This window comes from Cynocephalus volans, chromosome 9 (genome assembly GCF_027409185.1).
Source record: "Cynocephalus volans isolate mCynVol1 chromosome 9, mCynVol1.pri, whole genome shotgun sequence".
Taxonomy (NCBI): Eukaryota; Metazoa; Chordata; class Mammalia; order Dermoptera; family Cynocephalidae; genus Cynocephalus; species Cynocephalus volans.
The window spans coordinates 2,064,792-2,081,478 of NC_084468.1; the positions used below are offsets into that span (position 1 = coordinate 2,064,792).

At 52.6% G+C, this 16,687-nt stretch overlaps 1 protein-coding gene across 1 annotated transcript in view; it reads left to right on the forward strand.

Moving 5' to 3' along the window:
• Positions 1–12,526, forward strand: part of CFAP99 (cilia and flagella associated protein 99) — a 47,018-nt gene extending 34,492 nt beyond the window's left edge. Inside the window, exons 12-16 of the mRNA XM_063107233.1 lie at positions 8,808–8,949; positions 9,149–9,300; positions 10,077–10,282; positions 12,076–12,235; positions 12,413–12,526. Of these exons, the coding sequence (XP_062963303.1) occupies positions 8,808–8,949; positions 9,149–9,300; positions 10,077–10,282; positions 12,076–12,235; positions 12,413–12,526 (774 nt within the window). The remainder of the gene's footprint in view (positions 1–8,807; positions 8,950–9,148; positions 9,301–10,076; positions 10,283–12,075; positions 12,236–12,412) is intronic.
• Positions 12,527–16,687: the final 4,161 nt, after the last annotated feature.

Genomic DNA, 16,687 nt, shown 5'->3' on the forward strand with positions numbered 1-16,687 from the left:
TTGACTTATCTGTAGTGTTTACATAGATACAGTATATCTCTTATGTAGTTTTTTTAGTTGTTGCTCTAGGTATTACGTTATATATACATAATGTATCACAGTCTACCAGTGGTGTCATCTACCAGTGCATGTGAAGTGTAGAAACTACCTCCCTTCATGTCCCTTTACCCTATCCATTTTATAGTACAATTGTCTTGAGTATTTCCTCTCTATATGTATACATCAATGTTATAATTTTGCCTTTAGCCACCAAACATCATTTGGAAGACTCAAAATAAAGGAAGTCTATTGTATTTACTTATATTTTTGTTTACCATGTACTTTCTTCCTTCCTGGTGTTACAAGATTTCTTCTCTTATCATGTTCTTTCTGTTTAAAGAACTTCTTTTAGCCATTATTTTCCAGTAGGTCTGCTAAGAATCAGTAGATTCTTAGTTTTTATTCATCTAAGATTACCTTTATTTTACTTTCTTTCCCGAAGGTTATTATGGCTGGGTATAGGATTATCAGTTGACAGTTCTTTTCTTTAGCAGCTGGAAAATACTGTGCAACTTCTGTCTGGCCTCCATGGTTTCTGATGAGAAATCCACTGTCATTTGGGCAAGCCCTGTGGCTCACTCGGGAGAGTGCAGCGCTGGTAGTGCCGAGGCCGCGGGTTCAGATCCTATATAGGGATGGACAGACCACAGGTTCAGATCCTATATAGGGATGGACAGACCACACTGTGCCGAGGGTTGCGATCCCCTTACTGGTCAAAAAAAAAAAAAAAAGAAAGAAAGAAATCCACTGTCATTCTGATAGTTTTTTTTTTTTTCCTATAAGTAAGATGTCATTTTCCCCGACTGCTTTCAACAGTTTTTCTTTGCTTTTAGTTTTCACAAGATTAATTATGATGTCTCTTGGTGTGGATTTCCTTGGGTTTATTTGTCTGAGGTTCATTCAGCTTATTGAACACACAGGTTTATGTCTTTGGCAAATTTGAGAAGTTTCAGCCATGACTGCCCTGTTTTTTCTCTCTGAGACTCTGATGACATGAATTTTAGATCTTTTGTTATGGTCCCACAGGTCCCTGAAGCTCTGTTCGGTTTTTTCAGTCTATTTTCTCTCTGTTTTTCAGGTTGGATGATTTCTATTGTTTGTCTTAAAGTTCACTGATTTTTTCGCTCTGTCCTCTCCACTCTGCTACTGAACTCATCCATTTTGTATTTAATGTATTGTGTTTTCCGTTTATAAAATTTCCATTTGGAGGGCTGGCTGGTGTATTAGTCCATTTTGTGTTGTTATAACAGAATACCTGAGACTGGGTAACGTATAAAGAACAGAGGTTTATTTGGCTTACGATTCTGGGACAGCTGCATCTGGCACGGGCCTCAGGCTGCTTCTACTCATGGCAGAAAGCGGCAGGCAGCTGGGGGTACAAGCAGATCATATGGCGAGAGGAAGCAAGAGAGAGGAAGCAAGAGAGAGGGGGAGAGGTGCCCGGGTCTATTAAACAACCAGCTCTCGTGGGAACTAATAGAGCAGATCTCACTCAGGTCCCCCTCCCCTAGAGAGAGCATTCATCCTTCATGAGGCATCTGCCCCCATGACTCAAACAGCTTCCTGCACGGCCTCATTGGGATCAGATTTGCACATGAGTTTTGAAGGGGACAACACATCCAAACTCCATCAACTGGTTAGCTCAGTTGGTTAGAACACGGTATTACAACACCAAGGTCGAAGGTTCAGATCCCTGGACTGGCCAGCTGGCAAAAATAAATAAGTAAATGTAAAATTTCCATTTGGTTTTTCTGTCTGTCTTCTACTTCTTTGCTGGAATTCTATGTCTTAGATTTGTCTCAAGTGTATCCACGATTGCTTGTTGAAGCATTTTTGCAGCGGCTTCTTTCAAATCTTTGTTACACCTAACATCTCCGTCGTCTCAGCATTGGCATCTATTGATTGTCTTTTTTCATTCAGTTTGAGATCCTCCTGGCTTTTGATGAGTGATTTTTGATTGGAACCTGGACATTTGGGGCATTATAATCTGAGACACTGGATCAAATTTAAAGCCTCTGTTTTAGCTGGCTCCTTCTGACTCCTTCTGGCAGGGCAGTTGGGCAGGGGGACACTGCTGTGTTGCTGCCAGGTGGGTGTGGCAGCCCAGGTTCCCCAGGTGGCCTCTGTGACTCCTGAGGTGGGAGCCCCTCGTCACTGCTGGGGTGAGGACTCTGGCTAGATCTCCCCTGATTCCTCTCTGACTGGGGAGTAAGAGAGCCTTCTAGCTGCTCCCCAGTGGCCTCCCAAGACCTCTGATGATGGTGAACCTCCTGACTTTCCACTGGGCCTCCTCTGACACCACCCTGCTGGGGAGGTGGAGGACAGACACCTGTTACCACTGGGTGGGGATGGATGTCCAAGTGTCCAGGCAGTCTCCACCGACCCCCAGGGGTCAGGTCCCGCTCAGGCTTCTCTGACACCACCCGAGCCGGGGGCTGATGAACCTCATCACAGCCTGGTGAGGGCAGACGTCTCGGCCCCCCGCTCGGCCTTCATGGATGTGAATGGGGCTGGGGCCACGGTGTTTCTGTGAAGTCTGCGTGCAGAAGAATGGCTACGCTCTAAAATTTTTCTGTTTTTGTGGGCTGCCTTGTTCCTGTTCCTTTGGCTAGACAGCAGGCTTTTGTTGGGCTTTTAAAAATTTTTTGTGGGTGTGCTTTTTGGCATTTCTGGGTTGACTGTTTCCAGAACCCAGTCTAGGCTGTATGAGACAATGAGAAAACCCAGAGAACTCAGGGCCCATGGCCCCTACCCAGCCTGCCGTCTTCTTTCTGCCTTTCAGAGTCTTCTCATGTTTATTTTATGTATAACATCCAGGGTTTCTATAGTTGTACCTAATGGAAGGAATAGGAAAGCACCTCTACTCCATCTTCCCAGAAGCAAAAGTCTTAGGTGTTGATTTTTTTTTTTTTTTTGGTCATTTCTTTTATTTTTTATTTTTTATTTTATTTTATTTTATTAATATTATTTTTTACATTCTGTGATGTTGTTGCGGAGCAGTTGGGAGGGAGGGAGAGAAGGGAGAGGGGAAGGAAATGGGATGGAGGAAGGAGGAAGGAGGGGGTGGGATTGAGGCCTGTGGCACCCCCCACATTCCCACAGGGGACATCGTGGGGCTTCCAGTGGTGGCTTAGTCATTGCCCGGCTGGGTGCAGATGTCAGGGGGGTGTGGCAAAAGCCCTCGCCTACCACCTCCCCTGCTCAGGAACTCGGGGCCCTTCTTGCTATGGCTTGGTGGTCATCACTGGGCTGATTGCTCATGTTGGGGGGCTTGGTGGAGATTGGATGTATTGCCCCCCCAAAACTCATGTGGAAATTTGACCCCCAGTGTGGCAGTGTTGGAAACTGACTGAGTCATGGGGGCGGATCCCTCATGGATGGATTAATGCTCTCCCTGGGAGAGTGGGGATTAATGAGTGAGTTCTCGCTCTGTTAGTTCCTGTGAGAGCTCGTTGCTTAAAAAGACCCTGGCACCTCCTCTCTCTCTCTTGCTTCCTCTCGCCATGTGATCTGCTTGTACCCGCCGGCAGCCTGCCCCTTTCTACCATGAGTAGAAGCAGCCTGAGGCCCGTGTCAGATGCAGCTGTCCCAGAATCATAAGCCAAATAAACCTCTTTTCCTTATAAATTATCCAGTCTCAGGTATTCTGTTATAGCAACACAAACAGTCTAAAATGGGGGTGTGACTGAGGACCTGATCACCCCACTGCCCCAGCTTGGGAGAGACCGGGAAGCTTCCTGCAGTGGCTCAGTGGTCATCGCTGGGTTGGCTGTAGGTGTGTGGGGGGGTGTAGCTGAGGCCCTTGGGCCCCCCCTCAGGACTGGTTGTGGATGTTGGGGGGCATGGCTGAGGTCCCTGGCCCCCCTCCCTTTCTGGTTTGGTAACCCAGGGGACTTCCACTCCTTCTAGGTGTTACAGGAGTTCTTTGGTGAAATGAGACCTTTACTAATTAATATCGAACTTTGTCTCTGGTTGTAGGTATTTGTTCTTTCTTTCAGTTCTGTGTTGGATTATTTGCTGTTCCCAGTACTTAAATTCTGCACTGGGACTAGTTTGTTGTTCTTTGCTTACTTCTAAAATGGGAGAACTTCCTGTGAGGACCAGTCTTGAGCTCTGTGGTTGAGCTAAATTGCTGCTTTGCTGCTGATTCCCAGGGGAGGCTTTTTGTGCAGCTCAGGTTTTAATGGTTGACTTCATAGGTAATTCCGGTTCTAGTGAGATCTGGTACCCCTGGGTTATGGAGAAACTCTGGTCTGGGCCTGAATCTTTTCATCAAACTGCACCTCACACAATTCTATATTCCTGACCAGTCTCCTCTGAGTGGTCCCACGCTGATTGGGGGGCAGATCAGCTGTCCTTGTTGTGCCCCAGTGTTCCCCCAGTGGGCCTGTCTCCTCCACTGCCCATGCTCCAAACACTTCCCATGGGATGGGCCATGCTCTGGTCCCTTGCGATGACTCACTGGCCTCTGAGTGGCTCCTTCTTTTTCAGTTGTTATGGCTCCTCAGTCCTATGTGGGTCCACAGGAACCCTATTAGTGGTATTGCTGGCCTGGGGGCCACCAAGGCCCCCTTCTCCCTGCTGCCTCCAAGCAAGTTCATCTGAAGGGCACAGCTGCGGTTTTTGCTGGCTCCTGCTCCATGTGCTCAGCAGCTCCAGCCTGGAAGTGACTGGGATTCAAAATGGTCAGAGGGGTTTTTTCTTTCTGTCATTGTGGCTTTTCCCACCCTCATGCACTCCATAGGTCTCTCCTCCCCTTCCCCTGAGCTCTAGCATCCCCAGCTTGGCTGTTGTTGCTTTTTTATAGCTGTGAATTGGTTGACTTGTGGGAGAGAGTGACGCTGGGGACTGTCTATTCCACCATCTTGACCAGAAGTGAGGTGTTGAATTTTAATGAAAGCTTTTTTAGTGTCTGTGTAGATAATATTATTTTTCCTCCTAACTCTATTAATATGATGAATTATATTAATAATTTTTTAATGTTGACCCATTCTTGCATGCCTGGAATCAATCCCATGTGGTCTCCCTGGAGTTTGAAAGTCATAGGGTTTGGTATTTGACTCACCTGGAAAGGTCTAGAGGTGAGAGGTGGTGGGAGGACTACCTGTCTGGTGCAGCATGGAGGTGGGTTGTACTGGAGTGGCCGGGCACTTTCCTTGACCAGAAACCAGACTAGGACCCTGGAGGAAACCTCCTGAAGTTGCCTTACAAGAGGTGTCTGGAGGTGCAAAAACCCTATCCAAGGGGTGAATGCTGGAAGCCAGGCTTATAGAGTTGACACTGTAGTCCCTCTTGCTGGGCAGAGGGACGGTAATTAGATGACCCCAACACAGTTGCTGTCATTGTTACCCTACATGGTGCCCCCACCAGGTGACAGCTGAACCAGGCAGCAAGCCTGAGCCTCTCTTCCAGTGACCTCTCCTCACAGCTGCCCCTAAGAACAGAAAGAACAACTCAAGCCAGGAAGAAGGTGCAGAGAAGGAAGGAGGCCCACGCAGGCTCCCCGAGGCCAGGAAGTGCAGACTGGAAGCAGTTTAGACCTCCTGTCTTCTACTCCATATGTTCTTTCAATATTTCTGAAATGAAGCTGTTCTTGTGACTGAAACGATAGAAATAGAAACAGGCCTGCCCAAGGGACCATCTAGGGGGACAGGTTGGGGGACTGTGGTGACAAGCCACGTTGTCTCTGCTGCCACCTCCACCTCCTACCTCCACAGCCAGCCTGCTCCTGAAAATGGTCACCGCAGCTGGCTTCTCTGGTGCATCCCTACGTCAGCCCACACCTGCCCAATGACATGAAGTCAAAGATGTGCCATCTGGATGCTAAGTCAGGGGTAGGGGCTTATCATGTGTGCTTTCTAGGGTGGGCAGGCCTCTGCAGCCCACACAGGCTACTGCATTTTCCTGATCGAGGGACAGGGAGCTCTCACACCCTCTCCATGCCTTGTCGTGATCTCACACAGTCCCTCCTGACACGGGAGAATCTTGTGAGTGAGGCCAGGTAGGAGCCAAAGGCATCCTGGGCCACCCAGTACCATTGTGGGAAGAGAGTGTCACATGAGGGTTTGGTGGCCCAGCCAAATCTGGGTACTGTTGGTAGATCACTGACTGGGTCAGCTTTTATATGCCCGCAGGCTTCTCTTCCAGGCCTAAGACTGTTGAGGTCCAAGCATCTGCATGACTGATGTTTATTCTTAATAACTTAGCCAGATTAGATGGCACTAAATATTTGAAGAGAAAAGAATTGTAACTTTGCTGGTGTGGTTCACGCGGGATGGATGGCTTTTACAGCTGTCAGGAGTTCTCGTTGACTCTAACTTTTCATTCTGCTTGAGGTTCCACCACTGCAGCCTCCTTTGACTTTTCTGCACTGCCCTAGAGCCTTTGGAAGCATCTTTTCTTCTGAAAGGCAGGATGTTTTGGGCCGGGTATTAGTCTGTTTCTGCTGCTTATAACACAATACCTGGAACTGGGTGATTTACAAGAAAATGAAATTTATTGTTTACAGTTTTGGAGGCTGGGAAAGTCCAGAGTCCAGAGAACACATCTGGTGGGGGTCTTCTTTGGTGGTGGCTTTACAGCAATGCAGGGGTCTCACATGGCAGAAAATGGCAGAGCAGAGAGAGACTCTCATGTGCTCTCCTTTGGAAGCCCTTAGAACCACGCTCCTGGCCACCATTATTAATGCATTCACTACAGCGCAGTCCTGCAGTCTAATCACCTCTTCAAGGCTCCACCTTCCTATTACCATAATACGACTTCCCACCCTCCCAACAGTCACAGTGGGGGCCAAGTTTCCAATTCCTGGAACTGTGGGGGACACAACTTAAGCTTCAGTGAATTTGGGGGGACATTCAATCCACAGCAGCCCCCTGAATTTTCTCTGCTTAAAACACAGACTCAGTTATTCTCCAGGGAGCCTCTATGCCTCATCATAGAGCCCTCTAATTATGGATACTGAGTTCCATGTCTGAGTGCTTTTCTGTTTTTCTCCATGGTGACCTGTATTAAGGTACTCTAGCAATGCGGCTGAAAAGGACATATTTTAAAATCGTTGATACTTTAAGTTAGCTCTAATATTCTTAAACAACTTGAATATATTTTCTTTACAAATAATTTTATCCCCCTTTAAAAATAATTTGCTGAACCATAGAAATAATTAGATATAGTAAATTAAGTTAATAAAGCATCACATAATTACTTGTTTTTTAGTCCATCGTCACAGTGAGATTCATGCAGAATAACTGTACCAGTATTAACCCGAAATCCACTGGGTGAGTGGATTTCACACCCTGGCTGTCATGGGTGACCATTCTTCAAGTACATTTTACCAAAGTATGCAGTCGGGCTGTTCAGCTGGGCGGCACTTGCAGCGTTTTTCCGGTTGGCTCTGGTCGCATAAACACTGTTCAGTGTGTTCTGTGTTCAATTTTAATTCTGAAGGTGTGCATCTCCATGCAGGTCACTGACAGCTCTTGCTGGGTGCCAGTGGTGGGCTGTCGCAGGAGGGACGAGGTCTGCAGGAAGTCCTGTTGGAACTGAAGGGCCCAAGGGTGCAGTAGGCTGCCTCTGGCCTGAGTGACACCAGGCAGGACCAGGGGTCTGAGGTTTACGTCAGAGTAGACAGAGTCAGGCGCCTGAGCCGGCTCCGCCGCTCACCGCCCTGGCGGCCCTAACCTCGCTGCGGGCCTGGCCAGCTGGCACTGAACACCTGTGCCTATCCCCCGCCCCTGCCATGCACGCCGTGCACCTGTTCCCTTTCCTCTTCCGCACACATCCCCTCTCTCCACGGACGCCTGACGCTGCGCTGATGCGGGTGTCTGAGCACTCACCCCATGCTGGGCCCTGCACCTGGGGCCCCCCAAGGAGTTGGGTGTGGCCATCTTCATTTTCCCAGCAAAGACACTGAAACCCAGGAGGCCCATGATTTGTCCAAGGTCACTTAGCTGGTCAGGGTGGATGGAGGCAGAACTTAAAGCCCTGTGTGTCTTACTCCCAAGCTGGTGCATTTACTATGGACCTGGGCACCCCTGACCCCTGCCGATTCCGCTTGCATTTACAAAGAGCTAAGAGATGCTGCCTGGTCTCCCGTCTACTTTTCCTCATTGCCAACATGAGACTCCTAGCTGTTGCTGTGCCATGGCCCCCAGTCCTTTGCCACCCTGTGCCCAACAGTGTGGCCAAGCTGGGGAGCCCTGGGACTCAGCTTGGGGTGAAGGGCCAGCAGACAGACCATGCCCCAGGTTCAGCACCTTTCTTTCTTTCTTTGCTCGTTGTTTACTTACTTGAGATAAAACTCCCCATATATTTTGGTAGTCCACTTTTTTTTTAACCTCATATTTCCACAAAAGCATTTGTCCGACTTATTACATAGTTTCAAAAGTAATTTTTTAAGTAAACTTTTTTATTTTAGGGCAGTTCTAAGATTTACAGGAAAGCTACAAAGATAGTGCAGAGTCCCCACCCCGTTCCGTCTGCTGCGAGCATCCTACGCTGCCTTGTGTATTAGGTTTCTAGGGCTGCCACAACAAAGTGCCACAAACTGGGTGGCTTAAAATTACAGAAATTCACCCCCAGGTCCACACTGGGAGGAAGAGAGGAGGACATGAGCTGGGGGGGCCACCAGGAGCTGCTGAGCTTAGACCTGGGTTCCACCGTGACTCAGGGTCAGGGGCTGGGTCCACTCCCTGGGCTGGGGCTGGATGGGGCTGGGGAGGGAGGGCCACACGGACCCCGGCTCTAACCATGGTGGTGGGCTGTCTGAGCAGACGGCCCAGCTGATGTTTCAGCGAGCTGAGAGGCGGCTCCAGGAGGAGAGGTCCATGAAGGAGCTGGTGCAGCAGGTGCTGGAGGCGCAGAAAAATGTCAAGGTGGCTCAAACAAAGCTTATGAAGGGCCGACAGCAGATAGGTATAGCAGGGAGCCAGGTACCACGGGGTCATGCCGCTTGGGTCCTGGGCTAGCACCCTGCTCCGAGTGAGTTGCTGTGGTCAGTGAGGGCCACATGCCCCGGAGGGAGAGCCCGAGAAGCAGAGCCCGGGTCGGGCAGGCCCTGACCGAGGAACTCCCAGGAGGAGGGGGACCCTCAATGCTCCACTTGGCCCCCAAGTTCAGGAGGTGACAGAAGAGAGCCGGGAGCTGCTGCAGCGCAGCGCAGAGGAGGCCAAGGAGGAACAGAGGCAGCGCTGTAAGCTCATCTTCCAGCTACGTGCACTGGAGACACAGCCCACGCGCAAGGGCAAGCTTGTGGACCTGACTCAGGTAAGGACGCAGCCTCCAGAGGCCACGCCCTAGGGGAGCCCCCTTGTGCATTACCGTGCTGGCACTGCCATGGGAGGCCATGTCCAGAATCCCCACCACGGCCAAAGATGGGTCTTGTCCCACCTGAAATCCACCTGGCCACTCATCACCAGCTTTGGACTCAGCACCCACTGTGCTGCAGGCCTGGGTCCGGCTCCAAGAATTAACAGTCCTGCAGGAGAGACAGATACCGAGCTGGACCTCTATAATCCCTGGGGACAGTGAGCCAGGGCCTCTGGGGATGGGCAAGGTAGGATTCATGGAGGAGACTGCTTGAGAGCTGCTTGCTGAAGGAGGTCCAGGGCAGTGTAGGAAGAGCAAAGGTGTACAACGGCCCAAGGCTGGACAGAGCAGCAGGCTAGGAGCAGGGCCTCCTGGAGGCCTGTGTGAGAAAGCATGGTGAAGAGCTGAGCTGGCGGCTGGTGAGGGGGGCAGGCCTGGGAGGGCCATGGGAGCTGGCTGCAGGGCCTGGCCTGGCCCCAGGTCCCAGGATCTTGTCTGAGGAGGCAGTGGTAAGCTCCACTTGAGACCTACCACAGTGGAGGGGCCTGTGGGGCACCAAGCTGAGATGTGCAGCTAGCCCGATTTGGTGTAGGGCTGCAGAGCGGGGCCCCGCACGTTACACAGGCAGCTTGGCAGCAGAGGGGAGGCTGGCTCCTGGCGATGGGAAGGTTGTCCATGCTCTCCACCCGGGCCCAGCACAGCTCCCAGCTTGGGCCTCCCTCACCACCCTGCAGATACCCGGGTATGGACTGGAAGGGGAGATGTCCATTGTGGAGTTGCGTGAGCGGCTGGCCCTGTTCAAAGAGACCCAACAGCGTGAGCAGGAGGAAAAGCGGGATCAAATCATCCGTGGCAGGCGCGCCAAGAGCCAGGAGCTGCAGAACGCAGTGGAGCAGATCTCACTGTGCCGCGCAGCCATGGGCAGATCCGCCACCTTGAGGTCAGTACTGGAGGCCCAGGGAGGGTGCCTTCAGGTGGGCAAGGAGCAGCAAGCCTGCCTTCACACCCTCCTGGGTGGGTCTCCTTGCAAAAACCCACCTGGCCAGGCAGTTTCAGCGCAATAACTCCCCCACCTCTACTGTTTTATTAGGTTATTTTCATTCATACAGAAATAGTGAAAAAACTGTGCAGCAAGTGCTTAGATATCATGACCTAGATGCGGCCATGTTGCACCTAGGTAGTGAGTACGACCACATGTGCATCATCTACCTGTCTAGCTACGTCTGCAGGGCCACTTGGAAATAGTTGCAGGCATCAGACACATTGCTTTAGCATGTATCTTCTTTTTTCTTTTATTTTTTAATTTTTCTTTTTCTTTTTTATTTTTGTCTTTTTCGTGACCGGCACTCAGCCAGTGAGTGCACCGGCCATTCCTATATAGGATCCGAACCCGCAGCGGGAGCGTTGCTGCGCTCCCAGTGCTGCACTCTCCTGAGTGCGCCACGGGCTCGGCCCTTTAGCATGTATCTTCTAAAAAAAGATTGTTCTTTCTAACCACAGCACCATGACACAACTAGAAAATTTAACAAAAATTGTCAACATCATCTAAATATCCATCTGTATTCACTTTCTCCAAGCATCCCAAGACTGTTTGTAAAACTTTTTTTTTTTTTTTTAAGATGAATGGTAAGAGGATCTTAACCCTTGACTTGGTTTTGTCAGCACCACGCTCACCCAGTGAGCCAACCGGCCATCCCTACATGGGATCCAAACCCGGGGCCTTTGTGTTATCAGCACCACACTCTCCCGGGTGAGCCACAGGCCGGCCCTGTAAAACTTTTTAAAGATTGTTTACCTTAACTTTTTTTCCTATTTAAACCAGGATAGATCCTGGTCACAGGATCACACACATGAGGGTCACATATAACACGTGCACCTTTTCGTTTGTCTTGCGGACACTGTGGTGATTTTTCCTAGCCTCATGTGACTGTCCTGTGGCAGCCCAATCAGGCACGGGTAGGCGCCCCACTCCCCTCAGAGAGGCACAGCTGCCCCAGGACAGATGGCATACATAACTTTTGCGGCAGAGCCTCGTTTAGGGTCTGGCACACAGGGCTCCAGAGAAAGGGACTGGGGCGAGGTGGCATGACTGGGTGAAAGGAAGGACTAATTCATTGCCTATGGGAGAAAATTGGTCACTACTGGTCCTCTTAGTGACCGCTGCTCTGGTTGCAGTTCAGAGGAGCTGCTCAGGGAGGGCTGGCTGGCCACCCAGCTGGTCCCCTGGGTGGCGCACACCCAGGAGACCTCACCACTTCCCAGCTGCTGGCCTCAGCCTGGCAGACCCCAAATGCAGTCTGGTTAGGATGCCCCCCCGGGCCCAACTCTGGCTAACAAAGTTCCTGGAGCCCCCTCGCGTGCAACCAGACGCCACAGCACTAATGCACCAGGTGGGCGACCGGGACAGTCAGGCAAGAGCGATGGAGACAGGGAAGGGCGTGTGCAAATGCCCCGATGCTGTGAGGTGCACTCACTTGGAAGTCGTTGGGGAACAGTACGTGTAATTGGAAAGAGAGGTGGCCTACATGAGGAAAAGGCTGCACGGTGTCCCCCGCCCACCGCATCAGGCCAGCGCGCAGGGGGCAGTGAGAGAAAAGGCGGCTCTCACGCTTTTACCCCAGGTGTACCTGCAGGCATGGGGTCCCGGCCGGGAGCACTCTGCACCTAAGCCCTTCCCGCCAACCTCTGCGACCGCGCCGCAGCCGCTCCTAAGCCCGCGCGGTCGCCCGCCAGGTGGGAGGAGAAGGTCGGCGCGGCGGCCCCGCCGGCGCCCTCCCGGGACGAGCGCGTGCTCGAGCTGCGGCGCCGGATCGAGGACAGGGCGGCCGAGCGCCGCCGGCAGGGGGCCCTGCTGCGGGGATCGGCGCCGCGGGCCGCGCGCCCCACGCCGCGGGTGAGCCCGAGAGGGAAGGGCCGGGCGGGTGCGGGGCCGGGACGCCGTGGGGCGCGGTGCCGGGCGGGCGGGTGCGGGGCCGGGACGCCGTGGGGCGCGGGGCCGGGCGGGCGGGTGCGGGGCCGGGACGCCGTGGGGCGCGGTTCCGCCCGCGCCGACGTCCCCGCGGTCCCGCAGGCGCAGCTGGAGGCGCAGCACTGGCTGAAGCTGGAGCAGAGCCGCGAGCGCAGGCTGCGGAGGCTGCAGCGAGGCTCCGCCCGCGGGCCCGCGCGCCGCCTGGAGGCCGCCTGAACCCCCACCCCCAGTAAAGCGAGCGGCCGTGCCCACCCCCGCCCCCCGGCCTCTCGCCTCCGCACCCCTGCCCCCCGCCCCACCCCTCCCCAGACCCCACCTGCCCAGGGCAGCGTTGCCAGGTAGAAGGCGGGACGCCCAGTCGTTGCGCAGGACCGAGTTAGGCTAAAAAGTACCCTCTCTTTATCTGGAATTCGAATTTAACTGGCGCCCTGCATAGTTACAGGCTGACTCTGGCCGCCCCGGCCCAGAGCCTAGCCGTTCCCTGTGGCCCGGCGCCCCCTCTTCAGAGCTCGCAGAACCCCCTCCGCACCTGGAGACCTGGAATCCCCACCCTCTGCCCGGAGCCGGACGGCGTCGCCTGGGGAACCCCCGAGACTGGGTTCGCGACTGAGTGTGTGCCTTTGGTCGCGGAAGTGGCCAGGATCCTTGAGCGCCAGCTGTGGACTGTGCCAGCTGTGGACATCTCGGGCCTTGTCTCGTGTAATCCTCACGATGATCCCGGGGACTTAGGGATTGAAGCTCGCCCTCATTCCGCGGATGATTTCCCCGATGCCCAAAGAGGTGAGGTAACCTGCCCAGGGAGCTGGGACCCTAAGCTAAGCCCGGGTGACTTTATAGCACTATCCCTCCTCCATTTTCTCCAGCGTCACCTAAGGAGCCCAGATCCAACATGGTTGGGGCCTCTGGGGACATGAGCATACCCACGGCAGGGACCAGGATGGATTTATTCTGCTGGTCGGAATGCTAAAGAAGGCTGGCCTTGAGGACAGGCTTGCCGAGTGAATGTGTGCTGGTGAACGCGCAGCCTCACGGACAAAGCATCATTATGCTGCTCCCAGGGAGAGAGTACCCCCAAGTCCATGGGATGGGGAGCAGTAAGGGAGGGACTGGAAACTGCCAGATGGTTAGATGTTCAGGAGAGAGACCCCCCACCATCTCCTTCTTGGGCCTGCAGAGGAGAGGACCCCTCAGATGGGGAAGCTGGACCTCAGGGTACATTCACACCAGGAAGGTGGGCATCTCAGCAGTGGCAGGAACAGATTGAAGGATCAGAGTCCTATCCCGATATTCTGAATCGTATCAGTACCCAGGGGCTTTCTCACAACCCAGGGTGGTAAGGAGAGGAATTCCCATCTCCCTTTCCAATTAGAGTTGTAATCAGATAAAAATTTCATTTAAAGAAATAAACATAACATTTCTTACACCCTGTGTTGTGTGATTGAAACCCATTTCATTTGGTATTGAGGGAATACGTTGATAGTAACTGGTACAGAGAGAATCCCTCAGGAGCTCTGAGGGTATCAAAGGGGACTTCTTAGCTCCCATAACTGGCAATCCAAAGGTAGGGTGGACCTCAGAATGTGCCTGACCCAGGAGCTCTGTCTCCAGGGTGGTAGCAGTTCCAGTCTCAAGAATGTGGAACACCTTCTCCAGTCTCTGTCCTGAATTGAACATATGCTGCGTCAGTCCCTGCAGTGGAGAAAGTCTGCTTGGGCACCTGAAACACGCACTGTGGCAGGGGCGGGGATTACCCTTCACCTTTCAGGCTGGCCTCTGGAGCAGAGGGGAGATGTTGACCAACAAACTCAGGTGCTATTGGCAGCAATGCTGGCTGGCAGTCAACAAGGTCCCCTCCCCTGTCCCACTCTCCTAGACTGAGCAGCTGCTCAGAGCCAGCTTGAGAGCACCTGGAGCCTCTGCTCCATATAGACCTGGGTGGGAGTAGGCCTGAGACCATTTCCTAAAGCTGTGGCCTGAGGGGAGGGGTCGTGTGGTAGATTGGTAGGAAAATCTCTACTTGTATCCACACCCTTGCCTTCTGACTTTACACCACCCATCAAAAGGTGGAGTCTCTTTCCCCCAGCCCTTGATTCTGGTCTGGCTTAGTGACTTTCTTTGGCCAACAGGGTGCAGCTGAAGTGGCCCTGTGCCATTTTGGAATCTGGGCCTAAAGTGGCCCTGGAGTTCCCACTCATTTTCCTGGAATTCTATTGGGGCCCAATGGGAGCATGACCAGGGTGACCTGCTGGGATGAGACACCATGTGGAAGAAAACCAGTTGTCCCAGAGGCCATCCTAGACCACTCTACAACTGCAGACCCCAACACGGGGCCAGCCAGTCCCAGAACCCCTCCCCTGCTGAATTGTAGATTCACAAGCAACAATAAATGCCTATTGTTTAAAGTGTTGAGCTCTGGGGTGGTTTGTTCCAAAGCATCAACTGACATACCCTCAAAAGCTGAGGCCCTTTACACTGAGACCTCTGCCTCCCTCTCCCCGCTTGGGGTCCTTTGAAAGAGAATCAAGCTGCCCCCAGAAAGGGGGCCAGCCAGAGGGAGATAAGTCCCAGCTGGTGCTGTAAATGCTGTCTCAGGATGCTTTTTGGCTGGACTGCCTGGGAAGCTGACATTCTGCCTGAGTGCAGGCTAGCCAGAAGACCCCTGTTGATGGTGTCTGAGACCCACTTGGGCAGGGACTCTTTCTTTGAAGATAGTTAGGAAGCAGAGTCACACACCCCACCCATGAGATTGGGCATCTGGTGTGAGGCCCAGGAATCTGCATTTAGCTGGTTTCCATGTGTGGGACTGTGGCAGCACTGAGGTGCCAGTCTTTTCTCCAAGCTGGGGACTTTCAGGGCCAGAGTAAGGCACTATTTATGAAGGAGCAAGCTCAATGTCAAGTGAGGTTTGGAGATCTGAAGACAGCTTTTGAGCATGAAAGTGATATTTGTGTCATCAAATCTTCAGTGTATTAAAGTTACAAATAGAAAACCCTAACGTTTTAGGCTGTGAAATGCAAATTACTAATCTTATTCAATTTATAAATCTGATCATTTTAAACCACCATTTTAATTAGTCATGGCCCCAATTATGAACTGAACTTCTCTTAAACATTTGAAACCGCATTTATACATGTAGGTCTATTTTTATTTTTAGCATTTCAGTTGTCTGCCTTATCAAGTACTTAAATAATTCTCATAGATGTATTAAATGTATACATTTCTCTTAAACTTGTAAATTTTCTTTGTTCCAATTATGATCACAAATTTTAGAAAATCTTACACCTTTCAGCTTAAAATCACTATCAAAATAAAATACTCATATTTTACATTGGAATCCGGTTTATCAGCTACTTTACCATGCCAAATTCCCTAACAGTACATAAAATATCAAACGCAGAGATTCCTCATGAATTCAACACAAAAACATTAAAGCTCTGGTTTCGATCTGCATTGCCATCCCCACATATAACTCAATCTCCGAGGTTGGTTCGGATACTGCAGACTGGCAGTCACCTGGCATCTTGTGTCCCCCACCCCTACCGCTCCCATCTCCGTGCTCCTGACACACTGGGCAGCCAGACCGGTTTCCTGGACATGCCGATCCCCACCCCCGCCCGCCCCCCGGGCTCTGGGACACACGGCTCTCTCCCGGGGAACGCCTCTTTCCTTCCAGTCCTTCAGTTCTCAGCTCCGAGGTCGCTTCCTCCAGGGAGCCCTCCCAGACGTCCCTCTGGGCTCCCGCTGATGCGCCGGGCTGTGCTCTCCACCTGTCCCCACCATCAGTCTCAAGAATCCCGGGACAAGGCCCTCACAGGGACAGAGACGGGACGACACGCCTGGCCCAGGGCCCGGCCCGACGTGGTGCCGATCGAGGCCCGGTTTCTAGCCGATGGTCAGAGGCTCCGGGCCCCGGGCCCATTATTCACAAAGGCCTCGTTAACAGGCGAGGAACCTGAGGCTAGGAGATGGCGCGGAATGGCTGGCGCCGCACGGCGGCTTGTGTGCGGGGTAGTAATCTGGGAACTGGAAGGGTCGGAGCCCACTAGACTCCGGAGACCACGAGCCGGCCCGCCCGCTCGCGTTCGGACGACCAGCGGCCACCCGCGGCCGGGCGCTCGGGCAGTCCTCGGACCTCAACTCCCGAAAGGTCTCGCGGGCGGAGCGGCGCCGCGCGAGTCTCGCGGGAAGGCGGGAGCTTGGGCGCGCGCGCGCGTTGGACGGGAAAGAGGCGCGCTTCAAAATATAATAGATGGTTTTCTTATCCAATAGGATTGAAAGCATTCCTCCTGGACCGGTAGACCGCGGAAGTAGGGGCGAAAGCGGCCAATGAGGATGCGCGGGAGGCGGAGCCGAGGCCTCTGGAGCGGAAGTGGGTTG